The sequence below is a fragment of the Triturus cristatus genome, chromosome 7, assembly GCF_964204655.1.
Source record: "Triturus cristatus chromosome 7, aTriCri1.1, whole genome shotgun sequence".
Classification (NCBI taxonomy): domain Eukaryota; kingdom Metazoa; phylum Chordata; class Amphibia; order Caudata; family Salamandridae; genus Triturus; species Triturus cristatus.
In genome coordinates, this window is record NC_140590.1 from 987,161,630 (window position 1) to 987,187,589 (window position 25,960).

Here is a 25,960-nt window from a genome sequence, read left to right on the forward strand (position 1 = left end):
GAGATTATTAAAACCGCAAAGTTTCAATTAACTGGATTCGACGATATACCAATGCTTGATTGGCTTGGGCATAGGCAGCCTCGAATAAAGGATTTATATTTAATTTTGCTGAATGCTAATCATGATGATATCGTCAGTTCCGAAAGTGCCTGGGCAGGCTTACTAGGGGACCCAGATGTGGATATTTGTAGGTCTCTTTATCTGTCAAAAAAAATATTTCTTGCAGCTAACCTTAAAGCCCAACATTTCAAAACTTTGTTTAGGTTATACTATACCCCGGCTAAACTCTTCAGTTGGGGGAAAAGGGAAACTGATTGTTGCCCCAGATGTGATTACGGCCCTGCAGATATAATACATATGTTTAGTGGATGTAATAAACTTGTTAATGTGAAGGTAAAGATAGAGAATTTTCTTAATCGGGTTACTGGTGGTTCGGCACGACTAACATCAACTCTGATCATTTTAGGGATTGATGATAGTCTAGGTCTAGATTCTCCCCAAATTTATTTTTATTTTATGGCCTTGGCCATTTTTCGTTTAACCATTGCAACTCATTGGAAGGATCCTGAACCACCCTCCTTTCAGGAATGGTTTTCAAGACTTCATCATGTCTTTAATTTAGAGAAGGCACTTTATAAGTGTAAAGGAAATAGAGCCAAAAGAAGAGGTCTTCGGATATGGGGCCCAATTTGGGAAACTGAAGAGATCTAGAGATGTTTTTTTACTGTATCGCTTAACCGTTATTTTGAAGTGTATAGCTGGCTTTGTAATATGCTACTTGCAGTGATTAATTGGTTTTTTTCCATTGTTTGTATGACCGTCTCTTTTTTTTCCCCATATCACAGTGTAACTATGTTTCTCTTGATTTCCCTGTTTAAACCAATAAAAATATATTAAAAAAAAAAAAAAAGAACTAGTGACATCATACATCAGGCCAACTTCTCACAGTAGCCAGTTCACTTGGGTAGGATCAGTACCCGTCCTTAACTGTGGGAGGTTGATGAAGTTTTAGGTTGAAGTACTGAGTTAAATTGGAAGGGTAAATGCTAATTTACTTTCCTAGGCATAAACGATGTTCACGGCAGGAACATGAATTAACCACCATAAATTGCATAACTGGGAAAAGTTTCAGGGTGTTAGAGTTCTAATTTTTGTGGGGGATGGACCATCTTTATAGCATATATAGGAACTAAAGTATGTCTCAACTGTACATTATTAGGAAACAACAAGTCACCAAGGAATTCTGTGAACAAATAGAGCAATGAGGCCAAAGGACGAGTTCCCATTAGAAGGCCATGGGACTCCGAGGTGACTTGCACTATCCTTTTAACATAAGGCAGAGATCATTTTATTCCTTATTACAAGTCACGATCACACAATCCCACCACACATTGCTTAAATCCTCAGTGTATTGCTCTTTTATATAAAAGAGTTAGTATGGTTGCAGAATGAAAAAAAGACTATTAGAAAAGTAAGCACACCAAACAGTTAGTAATTTGTTGCAAAAACAATTTAGAAGCGGTTTAGTATATATCAGATTAACACAAAAAGGTTGTAGCTCAGGATGACTAAAAACACAAAGAGATTCTTTCCTGCAGTGAACTTTAGCATGCAAATAAGTTGCCAAACATCTGATGATCAGTGTTTATTTTAGAAAAAAACAAGATCAAAACAATTTAAAGCCAGTTCTCGTTTTTGTTGTTTAAACTGCGGCTGTAATTGTGCTATGTGACCTGCCTTTCACCAATCGGGGTGGGAGGCGGTAAACGGCCAGGGGGGGGGGGGGGCGAGGTTAAAAAGGGGTGCTGGTCCCCAGTTGAGCACACAAACCCCCGGTCGAAAATGATCTGCAATGGAGCGTGTGTGTGAACATGTACTGTGGAGAAATGTCTGCCATACCCATCAATACGCACTCAGTAGATAAGGTTTATAGGTAGGGCTTTAACTGGGTTGGTTCCTGGTGTTTGATACCCGGCAAGATCCGCCTTTGACAAATTTGAACCTGATCCGTATTGAGCTCTTTATTCATATCTTTAACTTTACTCCCAAAACACTGATCGATTTCTCAATGTCTGTAAAAGCCTTTAAGGTATTCCAGGTCAGCGATGCAGTCCCTGTTTACATTTCCTGCTACTTCCTCTTGCATTCCCTAAGAATATTTCTTTTTTTCAAGATGTATTTCTGTAGTTTTTTAAAGCAGTATATGACTGTTCTACAGTACATTCTTTAAACTGAGTCACTTCTAGGTGTCTGAGTGAATCAGGTTGTGGGTGGGTGCTTTACAGTGCATGATTGAAAGCTCTGAAATTGAAACAGAAGGTGCTACATGGTTCTCACAGTATCTGTCAGTGAATCATAAAGGTGTGCATGCACATACACTCCTTGGCCTCTCTACAGAGCACACAGAACAATGGTCGCATATGTGCCTATTGTAATTGTTGGAAAGTGCGAGTTATGCATATGGATTTCAGAAAGTTGTTGGGCAAAAAAAAGATCTAACGGAGCGAGAAAATGCAGAGGAAAGTGGTGTGAAGGGGATAACTCGAGTAACGAGATACTCCAAAAACCACAACCTCTTCACAAACCACAACCTCTTCACATACCTTTAGTAATATTTAATTCACATTCCTATTTTCAGAATTGAAACCTTTTCAATTTTAATTACTAAAATCCAACAGGTCTGGCTTGTTTTAGATGTGTTGATTGCTGTGTGACATATATGTAGTAGTTGGGCGAGCTACTGAAAGCTCGAGCCTGAAGCCAGGCTCCCCACGAGATAATTATTATTTCATCCTTTTAGAGCTTACAATAGTCAGCTCACAACCATCTATAAGTCGTTGAATTATAGCAAGACAACAAGATGTGCAAAAACCACTTTGTTGTATTACAATATATTTATTTAATAATTAAAAGAACAAGGTTTACACAAACCTTAGAGGGTTATGAAAGAAGGAAAGTGTTCTAAGGAACGTGTAAAGGGGGGTTCTCAGATATATATGAGGAGTCAAGAGAATTCAAGGTATGCAGAAAGTAAAGAGCATAGATTTACAAAACTGTACAAAACTGATATCAAATAAACAGTTCAATGCAACCTGGCCATATACAAAACATTAATTTGCAATATATTTTTCATAAACTTATAGGAAGAGTTTTCCTTTGACTGAAAATGGGGGTGATAGGGAAAATAGGGAGCATGGTCCAGGTGCGATTGGGGGTAGCGTCGACGTTTCGATCAGACTTATCGGCAACCGAGGGAATTTTGTACCTCAGCCATGCAGATCTTCCTCAGGACAAGGAGAGTGGTGAAGTGACCCTCATCAATCATGTAGCGCTCAATTTTGGGTCCAATGAATGTGGCACCAATACCCGCATTAACGGCAGAAGCCAACTTTGGTTTGAGGTACTAAAGTCCCTCAGTTGCCGATAAGTCAGATCGAAACCTGCCCTGTTGTGTCGTCGCTGCCATGTGATTGAGAGATATGTACTTCAGATGTTTATTCTGGTCAACAAGCTGGGAGAAAACGCATGTCTAGCTGGCTCTATAGCAATTTATCTTAGTGAGTTGGACATCGATTGGTAAACATACAAGGGTTAGATTTCGCCAATATAGCGCATTCGCTTTATATGCAAGGCATTTTGTTTACATACAGTGGACTTACTGCCCACCCATAGTTTACCATGTCAGAACGTGTATTCTCCCCAAAAGTATAAAATCCCAAAGTAGTTTTGGTTGCACTCTCCCTTGTAAAACAACCTTACCTGCAAGCGTGGTTAGGATGTAATCTGCGTGTGAAATATGTAGCACTTCTCCAAGCCACATACCCCCTCTCCATGTCCCACTTTTGTTATCCCATCATCTCGCGTTTACCAACACCCCACCCCCACCCGAAAATCCAGGAGGGCGTTCCCCAAGCAGGAACAACCCACTAGACACCAGGGACTACTTTCCGAGGTGGCAGCTGCCCTTTCTTAATTGTCCAGTGCTACCCCTTCCCAGGCCCAAAAGTCCCTCCAGGGGATAGAAAGGCCTCTGGAAACCAGGAGATAAATATTCCCCCGCCCCCCCGGGGGGGTTGGCCAGCTCGACCGGGCATCACACAGTGCTTCTGTGACATAAACGTCTGGAAACCTGCAAGTTCCACAAAATGCCTACCACCACCCTACTTTTCCTCACTTAAATAAAAATGTTACCCCAATTGTGTGGTTGGGTCTAGTGTCTGTGATACAAAATGCAATGTGGAGAAATCATCAATAGGGGTTTGGACCTGGGCTCACTAGCCACACAAGGAAGCCTACCAAACTCCGACAATTCTGAAAACTAGACATCCACGGGATTCGAAGGGGGTGTGCCTCGTACGGATCCCATGATGGTTTTTTTTACCCACAATATTGTGCAAATCTTAAACTTTGACTAAAATCACACATTTCCCTTGCATTTCTGTGAAACCTCACTCAGTGATCAAAAAAATTCCTACCATCCAGAGTTCGCCACTTGTCTTGTTAAAAGTTCTACCCCACTTGTGTGGCTCAGCCTAGTGCTCCTGACAGGCGCAACTCAAAACAGGGTCAGTGAGAGACTCCCTTGACCTTGGTTTGATGCATGCCTGTTGCCGAGCACTACACCTAGCCACACATTCGGGGTAGCATTTTCATTGGGACAAGTGGGGAAATGCTGGGTGATAGGAATTTGGGAATGCCTGCTGATTCCAGGTGTACATCATGAAATGCAAGGAGAATGTGTAATTTTAGACACAGTTTGAGTTTTACAGGGCATTGTAGGGAAGAAATATTTGTCGTATACAGGTGCCACCCTTAACTCCCCTGGGTGTCTAAATTTTAGAAATGTGTGGGTTTGGTAGATTTCCCTGTGTGGCGGTGGATCCCTGGCCAAACACAACGCTGCTATTCCCATTGCCAAGTCAGATCATTTTTGTGACAGGAAATGTTCATGTCTCCACAGACAGAAATGTGAAGAACATGTATGTTTTTAGTCAGAGCTTGAGGTTTGAAAAGGCTTCTGGGTAGGAAAAACTGCTGGGAGCTACATAAGTTTCACCACCCTGGATTCCCTAAGGTGTCTACTCTTCAAAAATGTACAGGTTTGCTAGATTTCTCTAGGGGCCAACTGAGCTAGGGCTCAAAATCCGCAGCTACCAACATTTTTGACAGGCATTTGCAGTGCAATAGGTCTCGCATTTGTGAGAGCTTAAGCTATTGGCATTGTAAATGACAATGACTTTTTATTTGTGTTGTCAAAACCAACACATATATAAAAGGTGTGGAATTTCTAATGCCAATAGTTCAAACTCTCGCAAATGCAGGACCACATTCATAGTAGATGCGCCCCTTTCTTTAGACGCTGCTCGCCCTATTCAGGTTACAGCGAGCAGTGTCTAAAAAAGGGGTGTGGCCACCATTAAAGTGAAAGCACGTCATTGGGCGCTTTTAACCCCCCCCCCCCCCCCCCCCCCCAAACATTTATTCACAAATTATTTTTGGGTAAAAGTGCCCCATGCCGTGCTTTCACTTTAATGGTGGGCACGCCCCTTTCTTTAGACACGCTCGCTGTAACCTGAATACGGCAGCAGCGTCTAAAGAGAGGCGCGGTCACTATGTGAAGGAAAGAATGTAATGGGGGCTTGCACTGCAAAAAAAAAAAATGTTTTGTAGCGCGGCTGCTAATGTTAAAGAGGTCCGCCCTGCCAAATTAAATAAAGAAGCGAGGCCGCTATAGATAAAGCAGACCGCCATTAGTAAATAAAATAAAAGCGGGTGGCTTGCTGCTTGTAGGAAACCACGTAGTGGGTGGAATAGGGGCAAATCATTAAAGAAAATAGTGCTCACAGCCTAGATAAAGCATACTGTGTATCAACACCAGTCGAAAGTCCAGTCCTCCTGGGAGGTCACAAATGCAGACAAGGCGTTACCAAGGAGGGACTACTAAACCTATTCATGAATAAAAAGCAATGATTTAGTAAGGGCAGTTACAGCAGCCAATTGAAAAGGTGGGTGGGAAATGGGTGGAGCTTCAAGTCCCTTACCTGACTACAGCATGCCTCCAGAGCAGCGCACGCTCTATACCCCGTGCACAATGAAATAACATTGTAAGGTTCATTTCAGTTGCTGTCTCGGAGTACCTTGCATTCTTGGAAAACCTACACACCCTATATATCCCGGCGATCAGAAGGCTCTAGAAGATATAATGGTATATTGCTTTTGTAAATCAGCTATTGTGACAAGAAGTTACAAATGCAAACCTTGTTACAAATGACCGTTCTTTTTCTAATCATTTTAACTATTTGTTTTTTAATATTTTTATTTCAACAGTTAAATTCTTTGGGAAAACCTTTAGGGAATCTACACAAAGGACCCCTTACTGAATTCAGAATTTTGTTTAGTTTTTAGAAATCGATAGCGTTTTTGGGATCACCCCACTTTCCACCACAAACTGGGATTAGGTCGAAAGCACTAAAATTAAGAAAAATGGGTTACCTCTTTGAAAAATTCCAAAACTGTGGTGGAAAAAATGTTTTTGTATTCGGCTCTGCATTTTCCTGAAAGCTGGGAAAACGGTGACTTTAGCTCAGCAAACCAATCATTGATGCCATTTTTAGGAGAAAAAAACAGAAACTTTCTGTGTGAAGCACTTGTTTCCTATTTTTCTCTTAAAACCCATAATCTAGCTATATTTTTTGCTATTTTCTCAGTACCCTCAAGGGGAATCCACAAACCCTGGGTACCTTTGAAATCCCCAGAATGTTCGGAAAAAAAATACAAATTTGGCGTTGATAACTTGTGTGGAAAAATTGTTATTGAGACCTAAGCGCAAACTACCCCAAATAGCCAAAAAGGGCTTAGAATTCTAGGGGGAAAGGCCTAGTGGCATGAGAGTCATAGAACTCTTTTCAGCCAATGGGCTAATTAATGACTCTCGCATGGGTAACCTTTTTGCAATCAGTAAAATCTGGTTAATTTCTCCAAGCTTACCAAGAACAGACATGCTGGAAGCCTGGATACAGCGCTTTTATTCAAAATGTTAGTCCTATTGCACAGCAGCTATGCTGCTCTGACACATGACTGAAAGACATTGGCAAAGCCAATAGCTTTTGCATTAGCAAAACCATTTTGCTTTACCAATGCTTGTTTATCATGGTTAAAGCACTGCTTATATGTGGCGAAACTGCCAGAGCTGCCGACTTTGGAGCTGGGGACCCAGGTTCTAGTCTCTGCGTCTGCTCAATACCCTGTGATTTAGGCACATAACTTAATCTCCCCACCCGTGCCTACCAAACATTTCGATGTGGCCTTGTGAAATGTAACTGGTGCTCATGAACAGCGCTCCAATACCTCTAGGTCGAGTTTGCACTAGGGAATGCTTTTAAATTAGCCACTCCTGCCTTTTACATGAGACACTCTGGCCCTTGTTGACCTGTCATTCATTCTGGCCACTGCTAATCAGCGGCAGTGTTCCAGCGCTATAAGGCATGGTCACCTCTCCATTTACCATAGATCAGTCTAGTTGCTATGGCAGGGATCAATCAATACAGTTCTAAGGTTTGGATTTAAAAGCCCTCTATAGACAGATTGTTGTTGTCCTTTAGTTTTGAACTAAAGCCAGCTTTGACCTTCCTGATGCTGACTTTAGGGTCGACTTTATCGTTTTATCTATTGCTTGGGGGTTGTTTATCAAGTGTGCCGTGGTGTTCTCTCTTGCTAAAAGTATCATGTGCTGGTCAGCAACCCAGGACAGGGGTTTTGTTTGGCAGACAGCATTGTAAATAATAATCGCGTGCTTTGCATCCGTTGCCAAACAGGCATAAATGCAGACATGGTCAAGCATTCGAAAGAGAATTCCCTAGGATTGAGAGTCTTGACTTTGGAGCGTAGTTTAGTTGTTGTTTGTTGGAAACATCCTTAATGCCTGCGATCATTGTTTTAATGTCAGTCACACCCATGTTTTCCTCATCTCAGTTATGTTTCCAGTATGAGATGCATAGTTTGCTCTGCTTCTTTGTGAAGTGTCTTGGCCTGCACTAATCGGATCTGACAGCACTGTTTGCTGAGTGAGGGGAAGCAATCACGTTTGAGGTGGACATAAATCCCCCTTAGCATCACATCTAAAACAAAGAACCTGTGATTATTGCATGTAATGCTTGGGGCGTTTATTTCGCCCGTGTGCATGGTGGGCAACGTGAACGCGAGAAAGCACATTCCAGGTGTGAACATGCTGTAATAATCACACCTTCACTCAGTTATTGGGTTTTATCTGTGGCCTAACGATGAGCCAGTTTTCTCCCTATAAACCAGCTTTTCCAAGGCTTTAGGAATTTACATATTTTGTACTTGTTGTGCAGCTTATATGGGTCGCACGTTTTAAGGCCATGCAATCACAATTTTGATGGGCAGTGAGCAATTTTAATGATTTTTGAAAAACTATTTCTAAACACGTTCCGGCAAATCTCAAGCACTTTTTTTTTTTTGTCTCCACAACACATCACCTAGTTGAAAGGGTTGGAGAATTCAGAAAATTCCCTCTTGCCCCTTTTTATTCTTGACTTATTGTTTTAACTCGCTATAAAACAAAATGACCGGGTGTTATTTCTGCAGAAGAAGCAGCCATTGTGAACCTTGCCACAAATGAGATTTTCACTCCCCTCTTCTTCAGATGGTGCGATGAAAGGGATGGTTCTGTAAACTCTTAACCATGTCATTAGCTGTTCCACCTACATTTGGTTCTCCTAATTTAGTACTCTGATTTTAAAAAAAAAAAAAAAAAGTCGCATTCCAATCTAATTTGGGTGTATTTTATTCCTGTCGACTGTCGGAAGGATTTTATATTGCATTCAAATGTAACTGAAAACTTTTGTAAAGACACTCGGCGGTTCGTATTCCATCCTCGTTGCCAGTATTGTAAACGAAAGATATCCACTTGGTAGGCAGGGATCAGGTAGCCATTTTAGATAAATTAATAAACTGTAGATTTATTGAAGAGGATTACAAGTAAGTTACAGGTTGCAAGTTTCTTAAAGTAAACCCCACCAGGAGCAGTATCCTCCTTGCTCAGCCCACTCTGTCACCCAGCCTCCATCTAATCACCAACATTCCATGACATCACACACTGGTTGAGCAGAGCAGGGAACAATGGAGACGTGCACAGAATACATCCAAAGCTTAGCGGAGTATAACACATCTCCTTCCTTTAGAAAATAACAAGATGCAAGAACGATACAAACTAGAAAATGATAGTCGATTAATCCTTTAAATTATTCAACCCTATAAATTACTTAGAGAAGTCCAATAACTAACCCTTCACACACACTAATATAGGGCTGCAAAGTAAATAATAGCCACACATAATGCTACATGCAAAAATGGTTCCTCAACCACTGAAAGAGGAATCAAAGATGGACTACAATGCAACATGTATGGTTCCTCAACCACTGAAGGAGGAATCAAAGATGGACTACGAGGAAGGACATTTGTAATTTCAGGGTGCAACACATGAATCTCTCAACAATAACAACCCTTAACCCCTGAGAAATGACTTCTGCAAATTTAGGCTGTAACCCAACATGACCCTCACAAACAAACAATCCTTAACCACTGGGGAAGAACTTTTGCAAAATTTAGGGTGCCCCACAGCATGACCCTTACAACATCCCCCTCAACGCCTGAGGGAGGATCATCTTAAATTCTAGACTATCACAACTCTCTCTCTATACCCCATACACATGCAGGCTTCAAGTTCACCCCCTTGTTCATACACCAACAGGACCACGGGTAGGTACTCAAAACACAGACTCGATCATAACCACTACTCTTCACCTAAAACTCCTGCACCCTCCTACAGGAGCAGAACACAAAATTTAAACTCATTGCATATCGCAGTAAGTACAAAAATACTAACTCCCAATCACTCTACACGCACGCACACAGAAATATACTAGCAGCAGACCTTAGCAATTGGCAAAATTTGAGCAGTAGACAGGACACCATACTTAATCATTCAGTATAGCATTAAAACCAAATAGGGATGCACAGAACACTTAACATAATGTGTACACTTCCCACACAGCTTTAAAATTAAAATTCAGCATAGCATTGAAAAAAAAGTCACTGGCAACACATTCAAGATCCCTGTGAGTTGCAGGGCGGATCGCTCCCATTAACCCTTGGTACCTGCGAGACCCTACGACTCGCGACAGCCTGGTCAAGTCGATTGACCAATACTTCCTTGAAAACGAGGGGTCGGTGTCGTCCGCAATGTCCCTGTGGGAAGCCTTTAAAACCGTGCTCCGCGGACACGCCCTCGCCCAGATAGTGGTGGCTAAGAAGATCAAGAGTGAGGCAGTGGTGAAGCTGGAGACTGACATCTCGGGGCTGGAGTCGGCCTTGGAGGCGGGTGTCACTCCGGACGGGCTCCATGCCCTCAGCTTGAAGCAGTTTGAATACAGGTCTCTTGTTACTGATGCTGCCAAGACTATGTATAGGGAGCAGCAGGGTAGATTGTACGACGCCGGGGACAAGGCGGGTAAATTGATTGCTTGGCTGGACAAGAAGGAGAGAGTGAATCGTGTGGTCCCGGAGCTTCGGGCCTCGGATGGAGCGTGTGTGACTGAGCCTGGTGAGATTGTGGAGTGTTTCGCTGACCACCTCCGGGCCGTGTACTCCCCGGTGACGGATAGGGATGAGGAAGACTCTCGCCTTCTGCTGCGGGATATTGCTTTGCCCGGCCTGTCCGTCGAGGACCGTGAACAGCTGGACACCCCCTTGTCTGTTGACGAGATTGCCACTGCGATTCGGTCCCTTCGCTCTGGCAAGGCTATGGGTCCCAACGGCCTGCCTATTGAGTTGTATAAGTTGCGCCCGGATAAAATCGCGCCTTTCCTCCGTCGTATGTTCCAGGAGTCCCTCGAGACGGGTTCCCTTCCCGCCGACCAGCGTCTGGCTACTATAGTCGTGATCCCCAAGGAAGGTAAGCCACGAGACCGCTGTGCCTCCTACAGGCCTATTTCTCTATTAAACGCCGAGCCTAAGATACTGGCTAAAGTCCTCGCCAATCGTTTGCTGAGCGTTATCTGTGATCTGATCCATCCTGATCAATGCGGCTTCATCCCTCATCGTAACACCGCTCTTAACCTGCGGCGTCTCCACGGCGCCCTCGCTAGGGCGGAGTACCTCTCCGAACCAGCCGTACTGGTTTCTCTGGATGCCACGATGGCCTTTGATACCATAGAGTGGCCATTCCTCTGGGCTGTCTTGACCAAATTCGGCTTTGGGGAGGGATTTCTTGGCTGGGTGAAGCTTCTTTACACTGGACCAATGGCTCAGGTGGTTGTCAATGGGCGGGTCTCACGGCCTTTCGCTCTCGGTAGGGGTACGAGGCAGGGGTGCCCGTTGTCCCCTCTGCTCTTTGCTCTCGCCTTGGAACCGCTCGCTGCCTGGCTCCGCTGGGAGCCCTCGATTAGAGGGATCCGGTGGGCCCCGGGCTTCGAGGATCGGGTCTCGTTGTACGCGGATGATATTCTTTTGTATCTCACCTCGCCGCGACAGTCGCTTAATGTTCTCTTTGATGTTCTTACTTCCTTTGGGAGAAATTCGGGTTTGACGATTAACTGGTCTAAATCCTGTGTCTATCCTATCTCTGGTGGCCCTCCTCTCTTGCCGCCTCGGCTTCCGATCCAACTATCTCAGTCCGGCTTTAAATACCTGGGGGTGTACGTCTCGTTGGACCCGGCGGTTCGCTACGAGCAGAACCTCCTGCTTCCACTTCGGCGTTTGAGGGAGGATACGGCTCGGTGGTGTAAGCTGCCCTTGTCCCCGCTTGGTCGCGCAGCGCTGTTTAAAATGATGTCCCTTCCCAGATTCCTTTATGCACTTCAGAACTCCTTCGACGTCATTCCGGTGGCCTACTTTCGGGAGGTGGAGAGCCTGCAGAGGAGACTGGTATGGGACGGGCGGGCGCGTATCGCTCTGGCAAAGCTTACTCTCCCCTGGTACGACGGGGGCATCGCGCTTCCCGACATTAGACGGTACTATTGGGCCTCACAGCTATCGGCCATTAACCATGCCACGTATGCGCCTGGCTTGAACCCGGCGTATGAGATGGATAAATTCCTGCTTCCCGGCGGTAACTATAATAGGGCGCTTTACTCCCGCTCGGCTGGAAGGACCCTTACGGGCCCTACCAAGATTGCGGTAAGGATCTGGAAGGCGGCTAATGTAGCCATGGGCTGGAGTGAGCGCTTAACTTGTGCCACTCCTTTATTTGCCTCCGACCGACTGGGAAGCCTCTGGAAAACGAAAGGCTTTGAGCGTTGGGACACGATCGGTATTAGCAGAGTGGGAGACCTATGGATTAAGGGCGCGGTTAAAACCTTCGAGGCGCTCCAGAGTGAATACGAGCTTACTGAAAGGGAGTTCTTCCGTTACGCCCAGGTTCGGCATGCCCTGCTCTCGGTCTTTGGGGTAGGGACCAAGGTCCCGGCTTCTTCGCCCCTCGAGGACCGCATACTCGATGGTCACGTGCCTGACAGCACTATCTCTCTAATTTATAAAAAAACGTATTAATAATCGGGCTGACCTCTTGGTGCGTCTTCGGGAGGCATGGACGGGAGATGGGGTGGAGCTGGACGACGAGGACTGGCAGTCCGCACTGTCGTCCCCTAAGGAGGTGGCCATCCCGGCCCGTCTCCGTCTGGTCCAGCTTAAGATTCTCCACCGGGTTTACGTGACGGGTCCCCGTTTGGTTTCGATGGGATTTTCTGACGACGGGCTCTGTAAGCGGGGCTGTGGGCTTAGTGCCACCTTTCTCCACATCCTTTGGGAGTGCCGCGAGGTGGCGGAATACTGGCGCCGGGTGAATGTGGTAATGGGACAAGTCACCGGGGTGGCTCTGTTGCCGGAGGTGCGTCGCTGTGTTCTGAATGTGTGGGAGCCCAATGATTATAACGCGGCCCAGACTCGGTGGGCGGCCCTGGGGAACATGATTGCCAAGAGAGATATAGCGCAGCTTTGGGGTTCCCAGCGGCCGCCCACCGTGTCTGTATGGAAGGAGAACATGGACTGGTGCATGTTCAGGGAGAAGACTGTGTATGTGGCTCGTGGTAAACCGGGGGCATGGGGTAGAATCTGGGGGCAATGGAATCAGTATCGGGGAAATATCTGTGCTCCCCCCCCTGGTGGACACTTCCGAGGTTGCCTTGTCCCCCTGACCCTTGATGGTTCCTTGCGTATTTGGAATATCCGAGTGTAGACCTGGCTCTCCCGTGACCCCCCCTGACCTCTTAGTCCTCCTTTCCCTTGACCGCCATCTGGTGGTCGGATGTAGGGTTCCCCTGCTGTAGTCTGACGCCCACTTCATGTCACTACGCCTCGCCTTTTGTTTTTAGTTGTTATTTATGGTAAACGTATGTATCCTGATTCCCTTAGGAGTATCCGGAGCTTCTGTAATGGGCTGGGGACCATGGGTCGGTTGATGACTTTAACACTGTGTGATCCTTTTTGATTCTAGCGGCCGGCCCTGGTGGTTGTAGGCCCATGCTTGTATTCTTTTTTCTGTTCAATAAAAACCTTTAAAAAAAAAAAAAAAAAGATCCCTGTGAGTGACCTCTCACCCGAACATCCAAATAGCACACTGCCGGTAGATATGAAATCAGAGTATCGGCATGAAACCAGTGTGGTCCTCTCTCCAAAACCTCACTGGTTGCTTAACTGATCCCTGGCGCTACCAAGGCCCAATCATCTTCAATCAAGAACCGCATTCACTCTAAAAGCAACTCCAAAAGTCCCAGGATGCGCTGCTCAAGTCTACCTCATGTTTCCGTACATTGTCCTCACATCAGACAGCTCTGTTTACTTTACCCCACATAAGTCTGCACTTTACCTCAAATACCTTGTGGGCCATCCAGAACGTTGACTAATGTTCAAAAATGCTTTTCTGTCCAGTTAGATGCATAATGACTGCATTTTCCTCAACATTAACCTAGCGACTCCGATATTCTATAATTTATTGCTCTAATATCCTGTCGTGACAACACTTAAAAACATGATGCAGGTACACAATTCCTGGTGTTGCTGCCGGCCACCGTATCAAACCAACAGTACATGTTCCAGCCCTTCAGCTGTTACACCACAAAGCCTACTGCACGCGCATACCTCACACACGCCTGGAACAGTGCCTGGCAGCCTCACGGGTACTCTCAAACGCCGCAGTTAACATGCACCTGGAATTCTTGGGTGTTTTCAAATGCCTCAACAAACCCTGGAGCTCCTAACAGCATGCAAAAAGGGGTAAGTAAGAGCCCAAAGATTCTCACTGCTTGTGATGTTGATCCAGCGCAAGACTGGGAAGAATGGAGAATAACATTTACCGATACTCTCCCTGCGTCGCAGACCCGATGTCACACTAGCTCATTCACACACGTAGTCATTGGTGGGGCCCATAACACCAACACTCGTACGTCTCTCACTCACGAGTCTGCGCACACAGGAGGGATGAGTAATTCAAGCGCTGGACATGTGAGGGGAAATACCTAAAAACCTATAGGGAGAGAAGTTATTTTACAAATTATACATTGACATCTTTCGCCTACTGATCTCTAATCTCATACATCAAGGCACTCCTCCCATTTGGTCGAATGGACCAATTTAGTTGGATTGGTTGATGGTGATTTAAGAACCAGCTAATACACATTTTTAAGATTCAGAATCCTTCTCTTAATGAAAAACCACAAACCCATTCATTCTCGTTAATCAATAATAGTTTATCTAAATTTATCATAAGAATTTATATTTGCATTTGTCTCGTCAAAGTTTTAAATTTCTTGATTAATTCAGGTAAATCGCAGAACATCATATTTACCTAATCTGGCTATTTGAAGTCCTCTAATTCATTGGCTCTGCATAACCAAATTTTGCTGTAAATTGTCCGAAAAGCAGGCCAAAGCTCAAAGTCCTCTACTCAGATTTATCAAAGGACCAGAAGCCATGCAAGCATCTATCTTAGCCTGTAGATTTTGGAAAAGTTTGCAGTCATCAAACAATCGGGCAGCATCTGGATCATCAGGAAAAGCGTCACAAACCCAGTGAACGAACCAACCTCTTTTGCTAACCCACCCCTCATTTTTATAATAAAAGCCAGGTTAACATGATACAATTTTTAGGCAAAGAACGGTGGTGATTGGCTGGTTGGGATCATCCGATTCTTATTCCCAGATTTTCTGTACAGTTCGAGGGGTGATGTCACTTGTTAGACCAAGTATCGGATTGTTCCGGTTTACTGTAAGGTTGATTGTTCCCCTTTCTTGGCAAAAGTCCCATTTGCCATCCTTGACCAGGGACAGTCTGTGCAAAGGTCGCTACGAGGTTTAGGAGATTTCTTGCACATGCGCAGCTCACTCCGCGCCTCATGAGACTGTGGCCACTTCGTCGTGTGGTGTCAGCGGCCATCTTGGATTTAGGCCCAAACGCTAACTTAAGCGAAACAAACACAAAGTATAATTAATTCATGGAATTGGTGATCCAAATGCTAACCCCTTGCTAATCCCTCTATGTGCTTGTATTTATCTAGCATATATCGACATTTAAAGCCATTATATTCACCTTTTCGATCCAAATCAGGAACGCAAACATCACAAAAGCAACATATATCATGCCGTATTCTATTACCACATATACTACTGTTATTATGCGTACAGATTTTAGTTATAAGAGTTATATAGCCATGCAAATAGCAAATCCCATGTGTAGTTCAAGTTTTAATAATGTTGATTAGTATACATGCAATACTCGTTTAATAATCTAGTTAATAGATTATATAATTAGGAGGTATACAACATTTTTCACTACCTGCTCCATCAATGTCTTTACAATTTTGCGAAAAGTCACACCCAAATACAGCTCCAATACTGCCAGTTCACTAACCAAGAATACTGACTGCAACCACTCCACTAGATATTGGTGCTGATTAAATTACACACCCAGCTCCCGAAACAGAGTGCTGTGCCGATTTGATTTAAAGGGGGAGTTCCTGTACAAAAACTTGACTACCCCGCTCCCCCACCTCCACCCCTCAACTCCTCACTGGGACCTTTTACTCAATGTCTAAAGGTCCCAAGAAAGAGGTGTTTTTGTAGTTGGTTGCAGCTTCTGCAAGTGGATGGTAAAACTGCACACATGTCCGTGTTACTCCTGCCTTTCACGCTCACCCGGTCCCTGTATTGCCCTGTATGCTGTTTCTGCTAATCGGGAAGAGATCCGCTCTGATGCTCCCTCTTCTACAACAGAAGTCTGTAGTAGTTATTGTAGAATTTAGAGTTTGGAACCTCATTGTGTGAGTTCCATGTTAACATTGTAAGTGAATGTGGCAGTTGTAAGTTCAGACGCAGCCCATGTTTTGCCCTAGGTGTTCATTAACGGATGTATTAAAGTACTTGAGGAATCTTACCTTGCCTCCGTCATCCTTTACTCCACTTTTCTTGGTGGGCTCGTACAATAATGCCATTTCTTAAACTCATTGGGGGAACCAACTTGCCAGCCCTCATTAACAAACCCATCCTCTATCGATAAGTCACCTGCCACTTTAACAGATATCTTGAAATCAAAACTTGGATTTCTCCCTCTCGGCCAACCTGTCTCCATATATTTCATGACTGACAACATGGAGGAATCCTTGTTCACAGCTTGATGCCACTTACTTTCAGAAATCGCACACATTTGTGGTAGATCTACAGCTGCCACAATAAATTCTTCCTTATCGTCCTCATTCTCATCCGTGTTTAATTCGACAACCTCTGACGAATGTGAAAACTAATCTACACATCCATTCTTACTGCCAGGGATATACTCTGGTTCAAAATCAAATTGCAACAACTTGGATGATAAACGTGCAATACATGGTGTAAATCCCCTAGCTTTCTTCCATTTAAAATGATCAATGGTTCGTGGTCAGTCTGAAGTCAACATTTCTTGCCCGACACATAATTTCGAAATTTCATTACAGCCCTTTACTACAGTCTCAAGAAGTCCTCTCATCCTACTGCAGGTGCATGATAAAATTGGAATTACTCCCCAACCCATTCCTCTTCACATTGTTCATCTTTTCATTCACACTCCTAGGTACTCATTCATCCGCCCTGCTCATGTGTTCTCTTCAATCTGTCCACGTGTCCCATAGTTATTCATCCTTTCATCTAGAGTCTCCCTCAAAAATTACTACTACAGCTACCCTCCTAATCATCCATCTGTCTTCTCTGTGCAGACCCACTTAATGCCAGGCCTATTGGCTAGTATCACAGCTTGTGATTACAACTGTGTAAGGAACTGTATTTGAAGCATGTCTGCCAGAAGACAGAATTTAGGGTTATTATAGTAGTTTATGTAAGTGTCCGGTCTTAGATTCATTCAAATTTGAAGCTCAAAGTGATGCCCAACTTTGCATCAACTCCTCTTCTATTGACCCTCTTTATAAAAGCTACATTGCTAGAGCATGTAAGGTTAATTCCTGTAATTTGTCTGCAGTTAAGCGTATTGTTTTTATTGTTTTAAAAATTGGTGCATGCACACTGTTAGATCCTATATGTGGATTGTTTGGCACCAGAATTCCTAAAGAAATTAAATAAAATACATCCAGCCTATTCGGTTCATTCCTTTACAATTACTCATATTTTTCTGCAAAGCTGATGACTAAAAGCTTTGCAAATAATGTTCTAGGTTATAACTAATTCTTAAGCTATAGTTCAAGATTTTTGCAGCATTTCGATGGGCAAATGAAAACAGTGGCATATGTATTTAATAGACTTCTCATGAAGGTTTGTGTCCCAGTCTGCCATAATTATGGATGTCTGGTAGCTGCACTTATGGAATGGTGATGCAACAAGCTTTAAGAGTTTGAAAGCAGCATGTATGGCTGATCAGTGCAGGGACTGAGATGTCTTTTTTTAACCCATTGTCACATTGACTTTTGGTTAATAAAATATCTGCACTCAGTGACCCTCTGCTATGTAAACTATTTTTTTTTTTTTTTGTAAAAGCAAGCCATAATGTCAAATCCCTTCAACCTACACATTAATTTTTTGGCGTCCCCTACCAACTGTTTTAGCTGTTTTATCGAAGACTTATTGGCTACGATAGAGTATCCATAGTGGGCTTTTAAGTCGGACCCATTGCTCATGATTAGATTGCTTTCTTGTCTGTTAGTTCCCTGTTCAATATTCAGAAACGTTCCTTCTTATTCTTGAGTTTGTCCCGTCCCAAGAGCATTGCAGCTTTACATCACTTATAGTTAGTTGACTGGTGTCGTTCCACTGCTGACGTGAGGGCAATACGTGTTTAGTTCTACTTCAGCATTCCTTGGGGGTGCACCATTTTCCTTCCTCAATCCATTCAGCTCACTACCACCGCACAATACCAAAATTCACTAACACCGCTCTTCCATTGCTCCCCTAGCCCATATATGCATGCTTTATTATTACTTATTTTCTTTTTCCTCAATTGCATGTACAACTCCTTGCAAACTCACACCAGTGCTGTACCGTCCATTGCTTGGCACCCACCCTTACCACACTTTATTCCACCCAAGAGTCCGGCAGCTGCACGCTACTACTAAATCTGTATCTCTGTACCCGGAACCACCTCTAAAGTAACCATGCAACACAATTATTGAATTTCAATATGCCTTAAACATCTTCCATTATTCCTATTTAGGGATATATGTGAGCTGCCCCCCTTGTTATTGAATGTAAGAATGTTATTATTAATTTAATAATTAAAATTACACCAAAAGGACAAAAATAGCAGTAAGGGGAACCGGAAATATGAAGTGAAGAAGATTTAAGGAGAAAAAGCACTAAGCACCAATGATGGTGTATGGTCGTCGTAGACCGGGACTTGGGAGCGATTTCAAGCCAAATGCAATGGAGCGCAGGTCGGGTCCACCAACCAGGTTTGGCCCAGTTGGTAATTTTACCTTCTTACGTAGTGCCTCGAGTGGAAGTCGGAATCCTACAGTGGGACAAGGTTGTAGGCTGTGTCTGACTATGAGTTCCACAAGGCTGGATACCTTCTTGCGGAGGGCCCACTAAAAAAGATTTGGTGCTGTGGAGAGTCCAAGTGAGAGAAAGCGGTTTCTTCAGCCCAATGAATTCCTGCCTTAGGCGGATTAGCTTGAGTGGTTGCTCCCAGAAGTCCAGAGCTTTTGAAGTCCAAATGTTTTCTAAGCCTCAACTTTTTAGAGATGTTAGGAGAAGTACAGTTACATACAACCAAGGGTCCCGGAGCCTCAGAAACGCACTTGGGGGTCAAGACTCACTCCAGCAGAGGCCACCAGGTGATTCCAGATACAGCTGCTACTGATCGATTAGGCACTTCAGGGGAAAGGCCACTTGTAGCTTGTCGTCTCTGTAGCCACACAGGTGGTCAGCCATATGACCATTGAAGTTCACATCTTTGTCCTGGGTATAAGTGGAAGCAGGTACAGGCTTTCAGGTTCCTTACAGGTCTCAAACAGTAGCTGCAGTTCTTCGCACTTCTTCCAGAGTTTTCTGAGGAGGATGCCTTGGGGACACCTGGTTGGTACCTGCTAGTGACTCCTGGCTGCTCCCTTACTAGTGGGATGAGCGTTGTTAGGGGTACACCTACCCACTTTTGAAGTGGTTCCTTCTTGCCCTTCTGTAAATCATCCCACAGTGTCTTTTTCCCAAAATGCAAAATGGGGGAACCCTTCCTTCTTTGTATTCACCGAGTGATTCCAGAGTCCAGACTGACCCCACTAGACACCAGAAGAGATGGCACGGATTTTTACAGAAACTTTTTCGATAAGTCTGTCATCTGTGCAGTAAACCTCAGTCTCCCTTCTATACAGGAAGCTGCCGTGTTTCTGGGTATCATCCCTTGTATTCCTCCTGAGTTTTTTTCTGTTCTTTTGACCACAGCTGAGGTTAGTGTTTGATATCAAACTCGAGCAGTTAGTTGGCTCGTCCCCCGTGGACCTTGTAAAATTGGCTCAACAAGTGTCAGCATGGCTTTTCTTTGATGTTAATGTTGCATCATTCTCCTATGGAAGCCCATCCTTGCATGTCATCACCGTCCCAGTTATCAGTACATTGCAGCAGAGCATGTTGTGAATCATAATGGGCCCTCTGCTGTGCCCTCAAAGTGCAGCGGCCTAGTACCTTTGTTGCCTTAAACCCACCTGGTCCATCCATGGGCTGTGACTTGAATTTTGGCAACTCATGATCCAGGGGCAGGGTTACCCCTAGCACACGTGCGTGGGCATAGATGTTCACTGTCTGGTGGTTAAATTCATTTTGGTTTACTTAGATCTTTCCCGGGCAAACCATGACCACTAAAACCAACTGTGAAAACCAGAGCTGCAGTCCACCCCGAATGGTTTTCATTGCGAAGCAGATGCATGCCAACCGAAGCTGTCTCGCCTCATTTTGTTCAAACGGTGGAGTCCATTTCTATAGATAATTTCTGAAGGAGCCACCGACAACAAAGGTTGCTATCCTGCTGCTTTCCAAATAAACATAATGCACTCGGCGAATGGTAATTTGAAGTCATTGTTCTGTTAATGCTCTTATCACACTCGTAGCTCGAACCAGATAAATCAAACACTTCCATGACACGCAGACAGGTTTCTGCCCATCCCTCCTCTGGCAAACCCCAACTGCCAGGGCAGCATTCTTTTAATTTCCGCACATACCAGTTTGTTCTTGCATGAAACGTGAATAGACAACTTGGATAGCTGCCCGCTGCGTTCCTTTAGTCTATACCTAAAATGTTTCGTGTGGTTTGCCAACAGTTTGGAGAGACCAGGGCGTTTTCCTGTTTCTAAGCACACTGAACCTCTTTGTTAAAAGTCACACCCCGACGTTTAGAGCGCGCAAACGCCAATTTTTAAACACTGGGCTTAAAGGGACTTGTCTCCGTTTTGAACTGCACAGTGTTGTGCTCTGCTGCGGAGCTTGAAGACAGATCTAAACGCTTCTAAAACAAAAATGTTCCATTGTGTGGTAGTAGAAAGATCGGTGTAGAAACCACTGGCTCCATTGCTTTCCGCTGCACCCAGCCGGAAAGGGGCCATTCTACGCGTGCTTCCGGAAGGTGAGCCCTCACACCGTTTAGGGCACTCTCTCAACAGCGCCCTCTACCACTGGACTCGCCCTCGTTCACTCGGTTCCTGATTTGATAGAATGAGCTCAGCTGGGTTGCCTTGTCCATTCATTGGCCTGCTGGTGCCACTGACTCAGAATGCCTTTTGTGGCTAGTATGCGGTCGTCACAGAATACACAGAAACATGCAAGTCTTAATTGGGCACCCTTAAGGGGACTAATGCGTGATGAACACTCCGGTCCAAGCCTTCAGGTAGTTTTGTACATAGTTAAAATTGTCTCTTGTTTTGCAACTTTGTGACGTCTGAATCTCTTTTTGAGACCCACATACCATCTTGGTTACATTAAACACATCATAACTTTGAAATACGTTAATGTGCAAATCCAATTATCATACAGTTAGTTAAAACGAGTAGTTTTGCTGCAAAATTACTCATGCTTCAGACATAGCTGCCCATAAAAATACTGTTTCCTCTATATTCAGAGATATTTGCCTTTTTGGTATGAAAATTATGACTAGATTGGTAGCATGTGCGAATCAGTGGAGCATCTGGCATGGTACAAAGCGTAGTGGTACTTTCAATTCACAGATCGCATTCTGGGGCACCCTTAGTATCGAATACCTCGAGGTACAGGTGGAGCACGCCCTAGTATTGTATCTCGAGGAAAAGGTGAGGCACCCCTAGTATTATTGTACCTCGAGGTACAGGTGGGGCAACCCTGTTGTATGTACCTCGAGGTACAGGTGGGGCAACCCTGTTGTATGTACCTCGAGGTACAGGTGGGGAAGGTCCTAATTACATTTCGCGTGAGCAACGGCCATGAAAAATAGTAACTGACCCCCGAAATGGCACCAAGAATGAGTAAGCTACTGCGAGTAGGAAAGCTACTGTGCGCAACGGTCCCGTGCCAATTTAGAAATAGTCAAAGATTGGGTGAGTACTTAAATGAGAAATTATGGTGGGGACCACAGTTGAGTGGTTGGAAGTAGACAGATGTGGATAGTATGACACCTTTGTCATCTTCTACATTCTCTGTATTGAAGATGGCAAAGGAGAGCCCGATGAGGATGTGGACTGTTATTACTCAGAACATCAAACATAAATTAATGGTCCCCCTCTTTTCAATCACATTATATTTTATATGTCGTTTGTAGCTGTAATATGTAGTTTCAGCACTCTGAAAAGTCTGTTGTGTCTGGGTAAACATGCAATATTCGGAAAAAACAATCTGGAGATTCTAGAATGGACATCTGGGCACCAATGAAAAAGCAACTATATTTATTTGCTCACGTTCATCAGCCGTTTGTCAGAGTTATAAAACCATATCTTTATTGACCCAATGATTCCTAAGTAACTCATAATCATAATTACAATTTTTCCTCCAAGCATATAATCCTGTTCCAACACTGTAATTGTGCAACCAAAGGTAATGGTGATATTACCCACAGTGTATTTCGGGCATTATCCCTTCCTTAGGCGAGAATGTTGCAATTGCTTAGAGTCCCGTTATGTATTCAAAGAGCTGTTATTGATAACTCCTCTCCAAGCAGTGGCAACCTAAAAAGAGATGCCATGATGCAAAGAGGGCAGTCTCGGGTTAAAGTGGAGGAAAATTATGAAAACCAAATTAGAACTGGCTTGATAAAACACACAACTATTTTTGATGTAGTCTTTAATGTGTGTGTGTGTAATTTATCTCTGCAAATCATGTAAGGGTTAGGTAGGAGGAGCCACACCCAGCCATGACTACAAGGTAAAGTCCTTTTGACATGTACCTTAGCACTGTAGGCTGGAATGTAGTACATCAACATAAGATTACAGGTTATTCTCAGAAGGAAATATAAGCTGCACATATTTCTAAACTCTAGTTCTAAATCGTATGTTTACCTGCAGTCTAATACATTTAAGAAAATGGATGTAATTACGTGGTAAAGAGAGAGGCGAGTCTATTGGTAGCGCTTTGTAATAATTCTGCTTGCCCTATAATCTGCTGGTCTCATAGAATTGGTGCAGAATACTGTAGCCGTGTTTTTAAAGTGATGTTTTGAAATTAACAAAATCTTTGATTTTGAGCGATTTTTGGAATGAGATACCTATCAATTTTAAGGAGCATTTGTAGGGCAAAAATCGTAACTGTCCATCAGAAATATAAACTGTTGCGAAATTACAATGTTTTCTTGCACTCTGTAAACGTGTGGACAAAAAGATTGCAAACTTCCATCCTATCATATTTCACAAACCTATGGTACACATAACTTGCGACTTCAATGGCCCACATGGATGGAGCGAAGGGCCTCCGGTTATGGGGGACTGACAGATTATTTTTAAACAGACGAGACCTGTAGTCCACTCTCACTGTACAGGCAACCTGGAAAAAGGTCCATCTTGCCGGTATAATCAATTGCTGACTCCATTGCCAGTCCTCCACATCCCTGTTCAGAAAGCGAGGAGCACATGTGATCTTACTTATCACAGAGCCCCCTTCGGTTTCTGCTATTCCGAGACAGGCCCTCTTCATACACAGATTGTCTGGTGCACCTAAACGAAAAATCACAAATATTCAGACTCGCAACATGAGGGTCAGAACAGGGGTGCACACTCTTCAGAACCTTGCAAGAGAAGTTTCTGCTCCAAAACAATGTAACGTAACTAAAAACCATTTCCAATGAGGAAATAAGGCACAAGACCTTGTTAGTATTCGCCAAGTTATGGTTTATCATAATCTATCGAATTACGTTTTATACCCCTACCTGGTCTTATTCCTACAATTAAAAAGAATTATTTAAAAACCTTTTGCGAATGATGCAGTTTTTTTTCATATTATAACAGACTGTTTGACTGTTATTATTCTATTTCTCTTCATAATATGTAAATGTATTTTATTAAATTGTAAAGGCATTAAATATTTTGCAGTTAATGGATTTTACTTCTCGCATAAACAGTTACAAGTTTCAACGAAGCATTTTAAACAAAAAAAACACATTTGTAACAGGGTAGAGTCATGACAGCATTATATTTATGAAAATTTCCTTTAAAAGAATTATTCACAGCATTGCAATATATTTACACTTAATAGGACATCAAATGTGTCCCAAGTTTCTTTTTCAGGAAGGAATCTATGCTAACACAAATTTTCTTTTCTTTTGACAGAAGATGGCCATCCCTCCGACCTATGTTGACCTAGGGAAAGCTGCCAGAGATGTGTTCACAAAGGGATATGGTAAATTTAACTTTTCAAAACCCTCTGCTTCTTGTGTGGATAAGAGAACCCTGCTGGAGGAGGGGTGGGAAACTATTTCTGGGTGCAGTTCTGTACTAGGAAAGGTTATAACTATTTTTTTTTATTCAAAAGTCAGGTAAATATGTAGAGGCATGGAAACATATTAGTACTGTTACATTATAGTTATACATACAATAAAAGTCACAGTAAGATAAAAAGAAAATAATTTCAGATTTAACATTTCATTTTTAAAATTTTTATATTAATAGATTTTACAGATTGCCCCCTAGGCTTCTGTTATTCCACCATAACATTAGAGGTTCCCATAACTTCATACCCTTCTTCATAGCGCTTAGGCCTTTACACTTATACAATGAGACTTTTTGCAAGCTAATATTCAGAAGCTGATGAAGCCATAGCTGCTATGTAGGTGGCTCTGTCTTTCCAAGCTGTGGCTACCAACAACCATACTACAGTTACTGTTCTAAAAACGAAATCTTCGTGCTGCATCAAGATTTGCCTGGCTGTCGTACCGTAGAAGCATCATGGCTGGGGTGATAGTAACTTCCTTATTAATTGCCTATAGACAAAAATCCTCTATACCGTCTTTAAGGGTTGTATGTTTTGTGCAGGAGTAAAACATATGTATAATATCTGCCGGCTCTGTTTCACATCTGGGGCACTTATCATTCTCCCTCTTCCCCCAGCCATGAAGCTTGGCTGGCGTATAGTATAAGTTGTAGAGGGTTTTATAATGCGGGCCTTTACGTTCGCTGAGAGAAAGATCTTTGTCCCTAGTTCTATTGACATGTCCAGATCAACCTCCTTGTCAACCAGATTTTCTGCCCATTTTGCTTCTGTTTTCTCCATATCATCTGGAAGGGTCTTGATTAATTCCTGATAGTAATCCCTCATCCTACTATAGTGTTGACTTATCGTTTCCAATATTGTGATTTTATCCAGGTTGAAAGAATCCCTGGAGAGACTTTTTATATACCCTTGAAACTGCATATACTTAAATTGTGGTGTTGCTGATACCATACTGCTTGACAAGCCCTGCAAATGAGATTTGCTCTGTATTGTGAAACAAGTCTACAACCCGGTCTATACCTGCCTGTTCCCAGCTTCTAGCCATCCAAACATACATTGCTTCAGGTAGTACAACTGAGCGCCACAAGGGAGTGTATCTGTTATACCTGGGTATCTTCAAGAGCCTGCTCACCTTTTTCCAGACCTTCCAGGCCGTCTTGACACACTTAGCCCATTGTTTTTTATAGTAACTTGGTTCAAGTTGTCGCAGAAATAACCCTTCTGCCTCGCTCCCTAAAGACAGCTGGTATATAGTGGGTACACCCAGAGTCTCTGTCCTACCCTGACCTGGTAGAAGAAGAGTGCCCATCTGCTGCCGTATAGTGGCCCAGTAGTAGAATAAGATGTTCGGGGCACCCCATCCACTTTGCTCACGAGGGAGTGTCAGAAACTTCATTGCTCGTCGTGTCTTTTGGTAGCCCCATATAAAGTTGGAAAACAATGCATTAATTTTATTTATCTTGGCTTCAGCCAGTTCCAAAGGTATTGCCCGTAGAAGATATAATGTTTTAGGAAATATTTTCATTTTAATTATA

At 43.5% G+C, this 25,960-nt stretch overlaps 1 protein-coding gene across 1 annotated transcript in view; it reads left to right on the plus strand.

Moving 5' to 3' along the window:
• VDAC1 (voltage dependent anion channel 1) overlaps positions 1-25,960 on the plus strand; it is a 110,842-nt gene that overhangs the window by 23,681 nt on the left and 61,201 nt on the right. The window contains exon 2 of the mRNA XM_085618026.1: positions 24,266-24,335. Within this exon, the coding sequence (XP_085474152.1) occupies positions 24,269-24,335 (67 nt within the window). The 5' untranslated portion in view covers positions 24,266-24,268. The remainder of the gene's footprint in view (positions 1-24,265; positions 24,336-25,960) is intronic.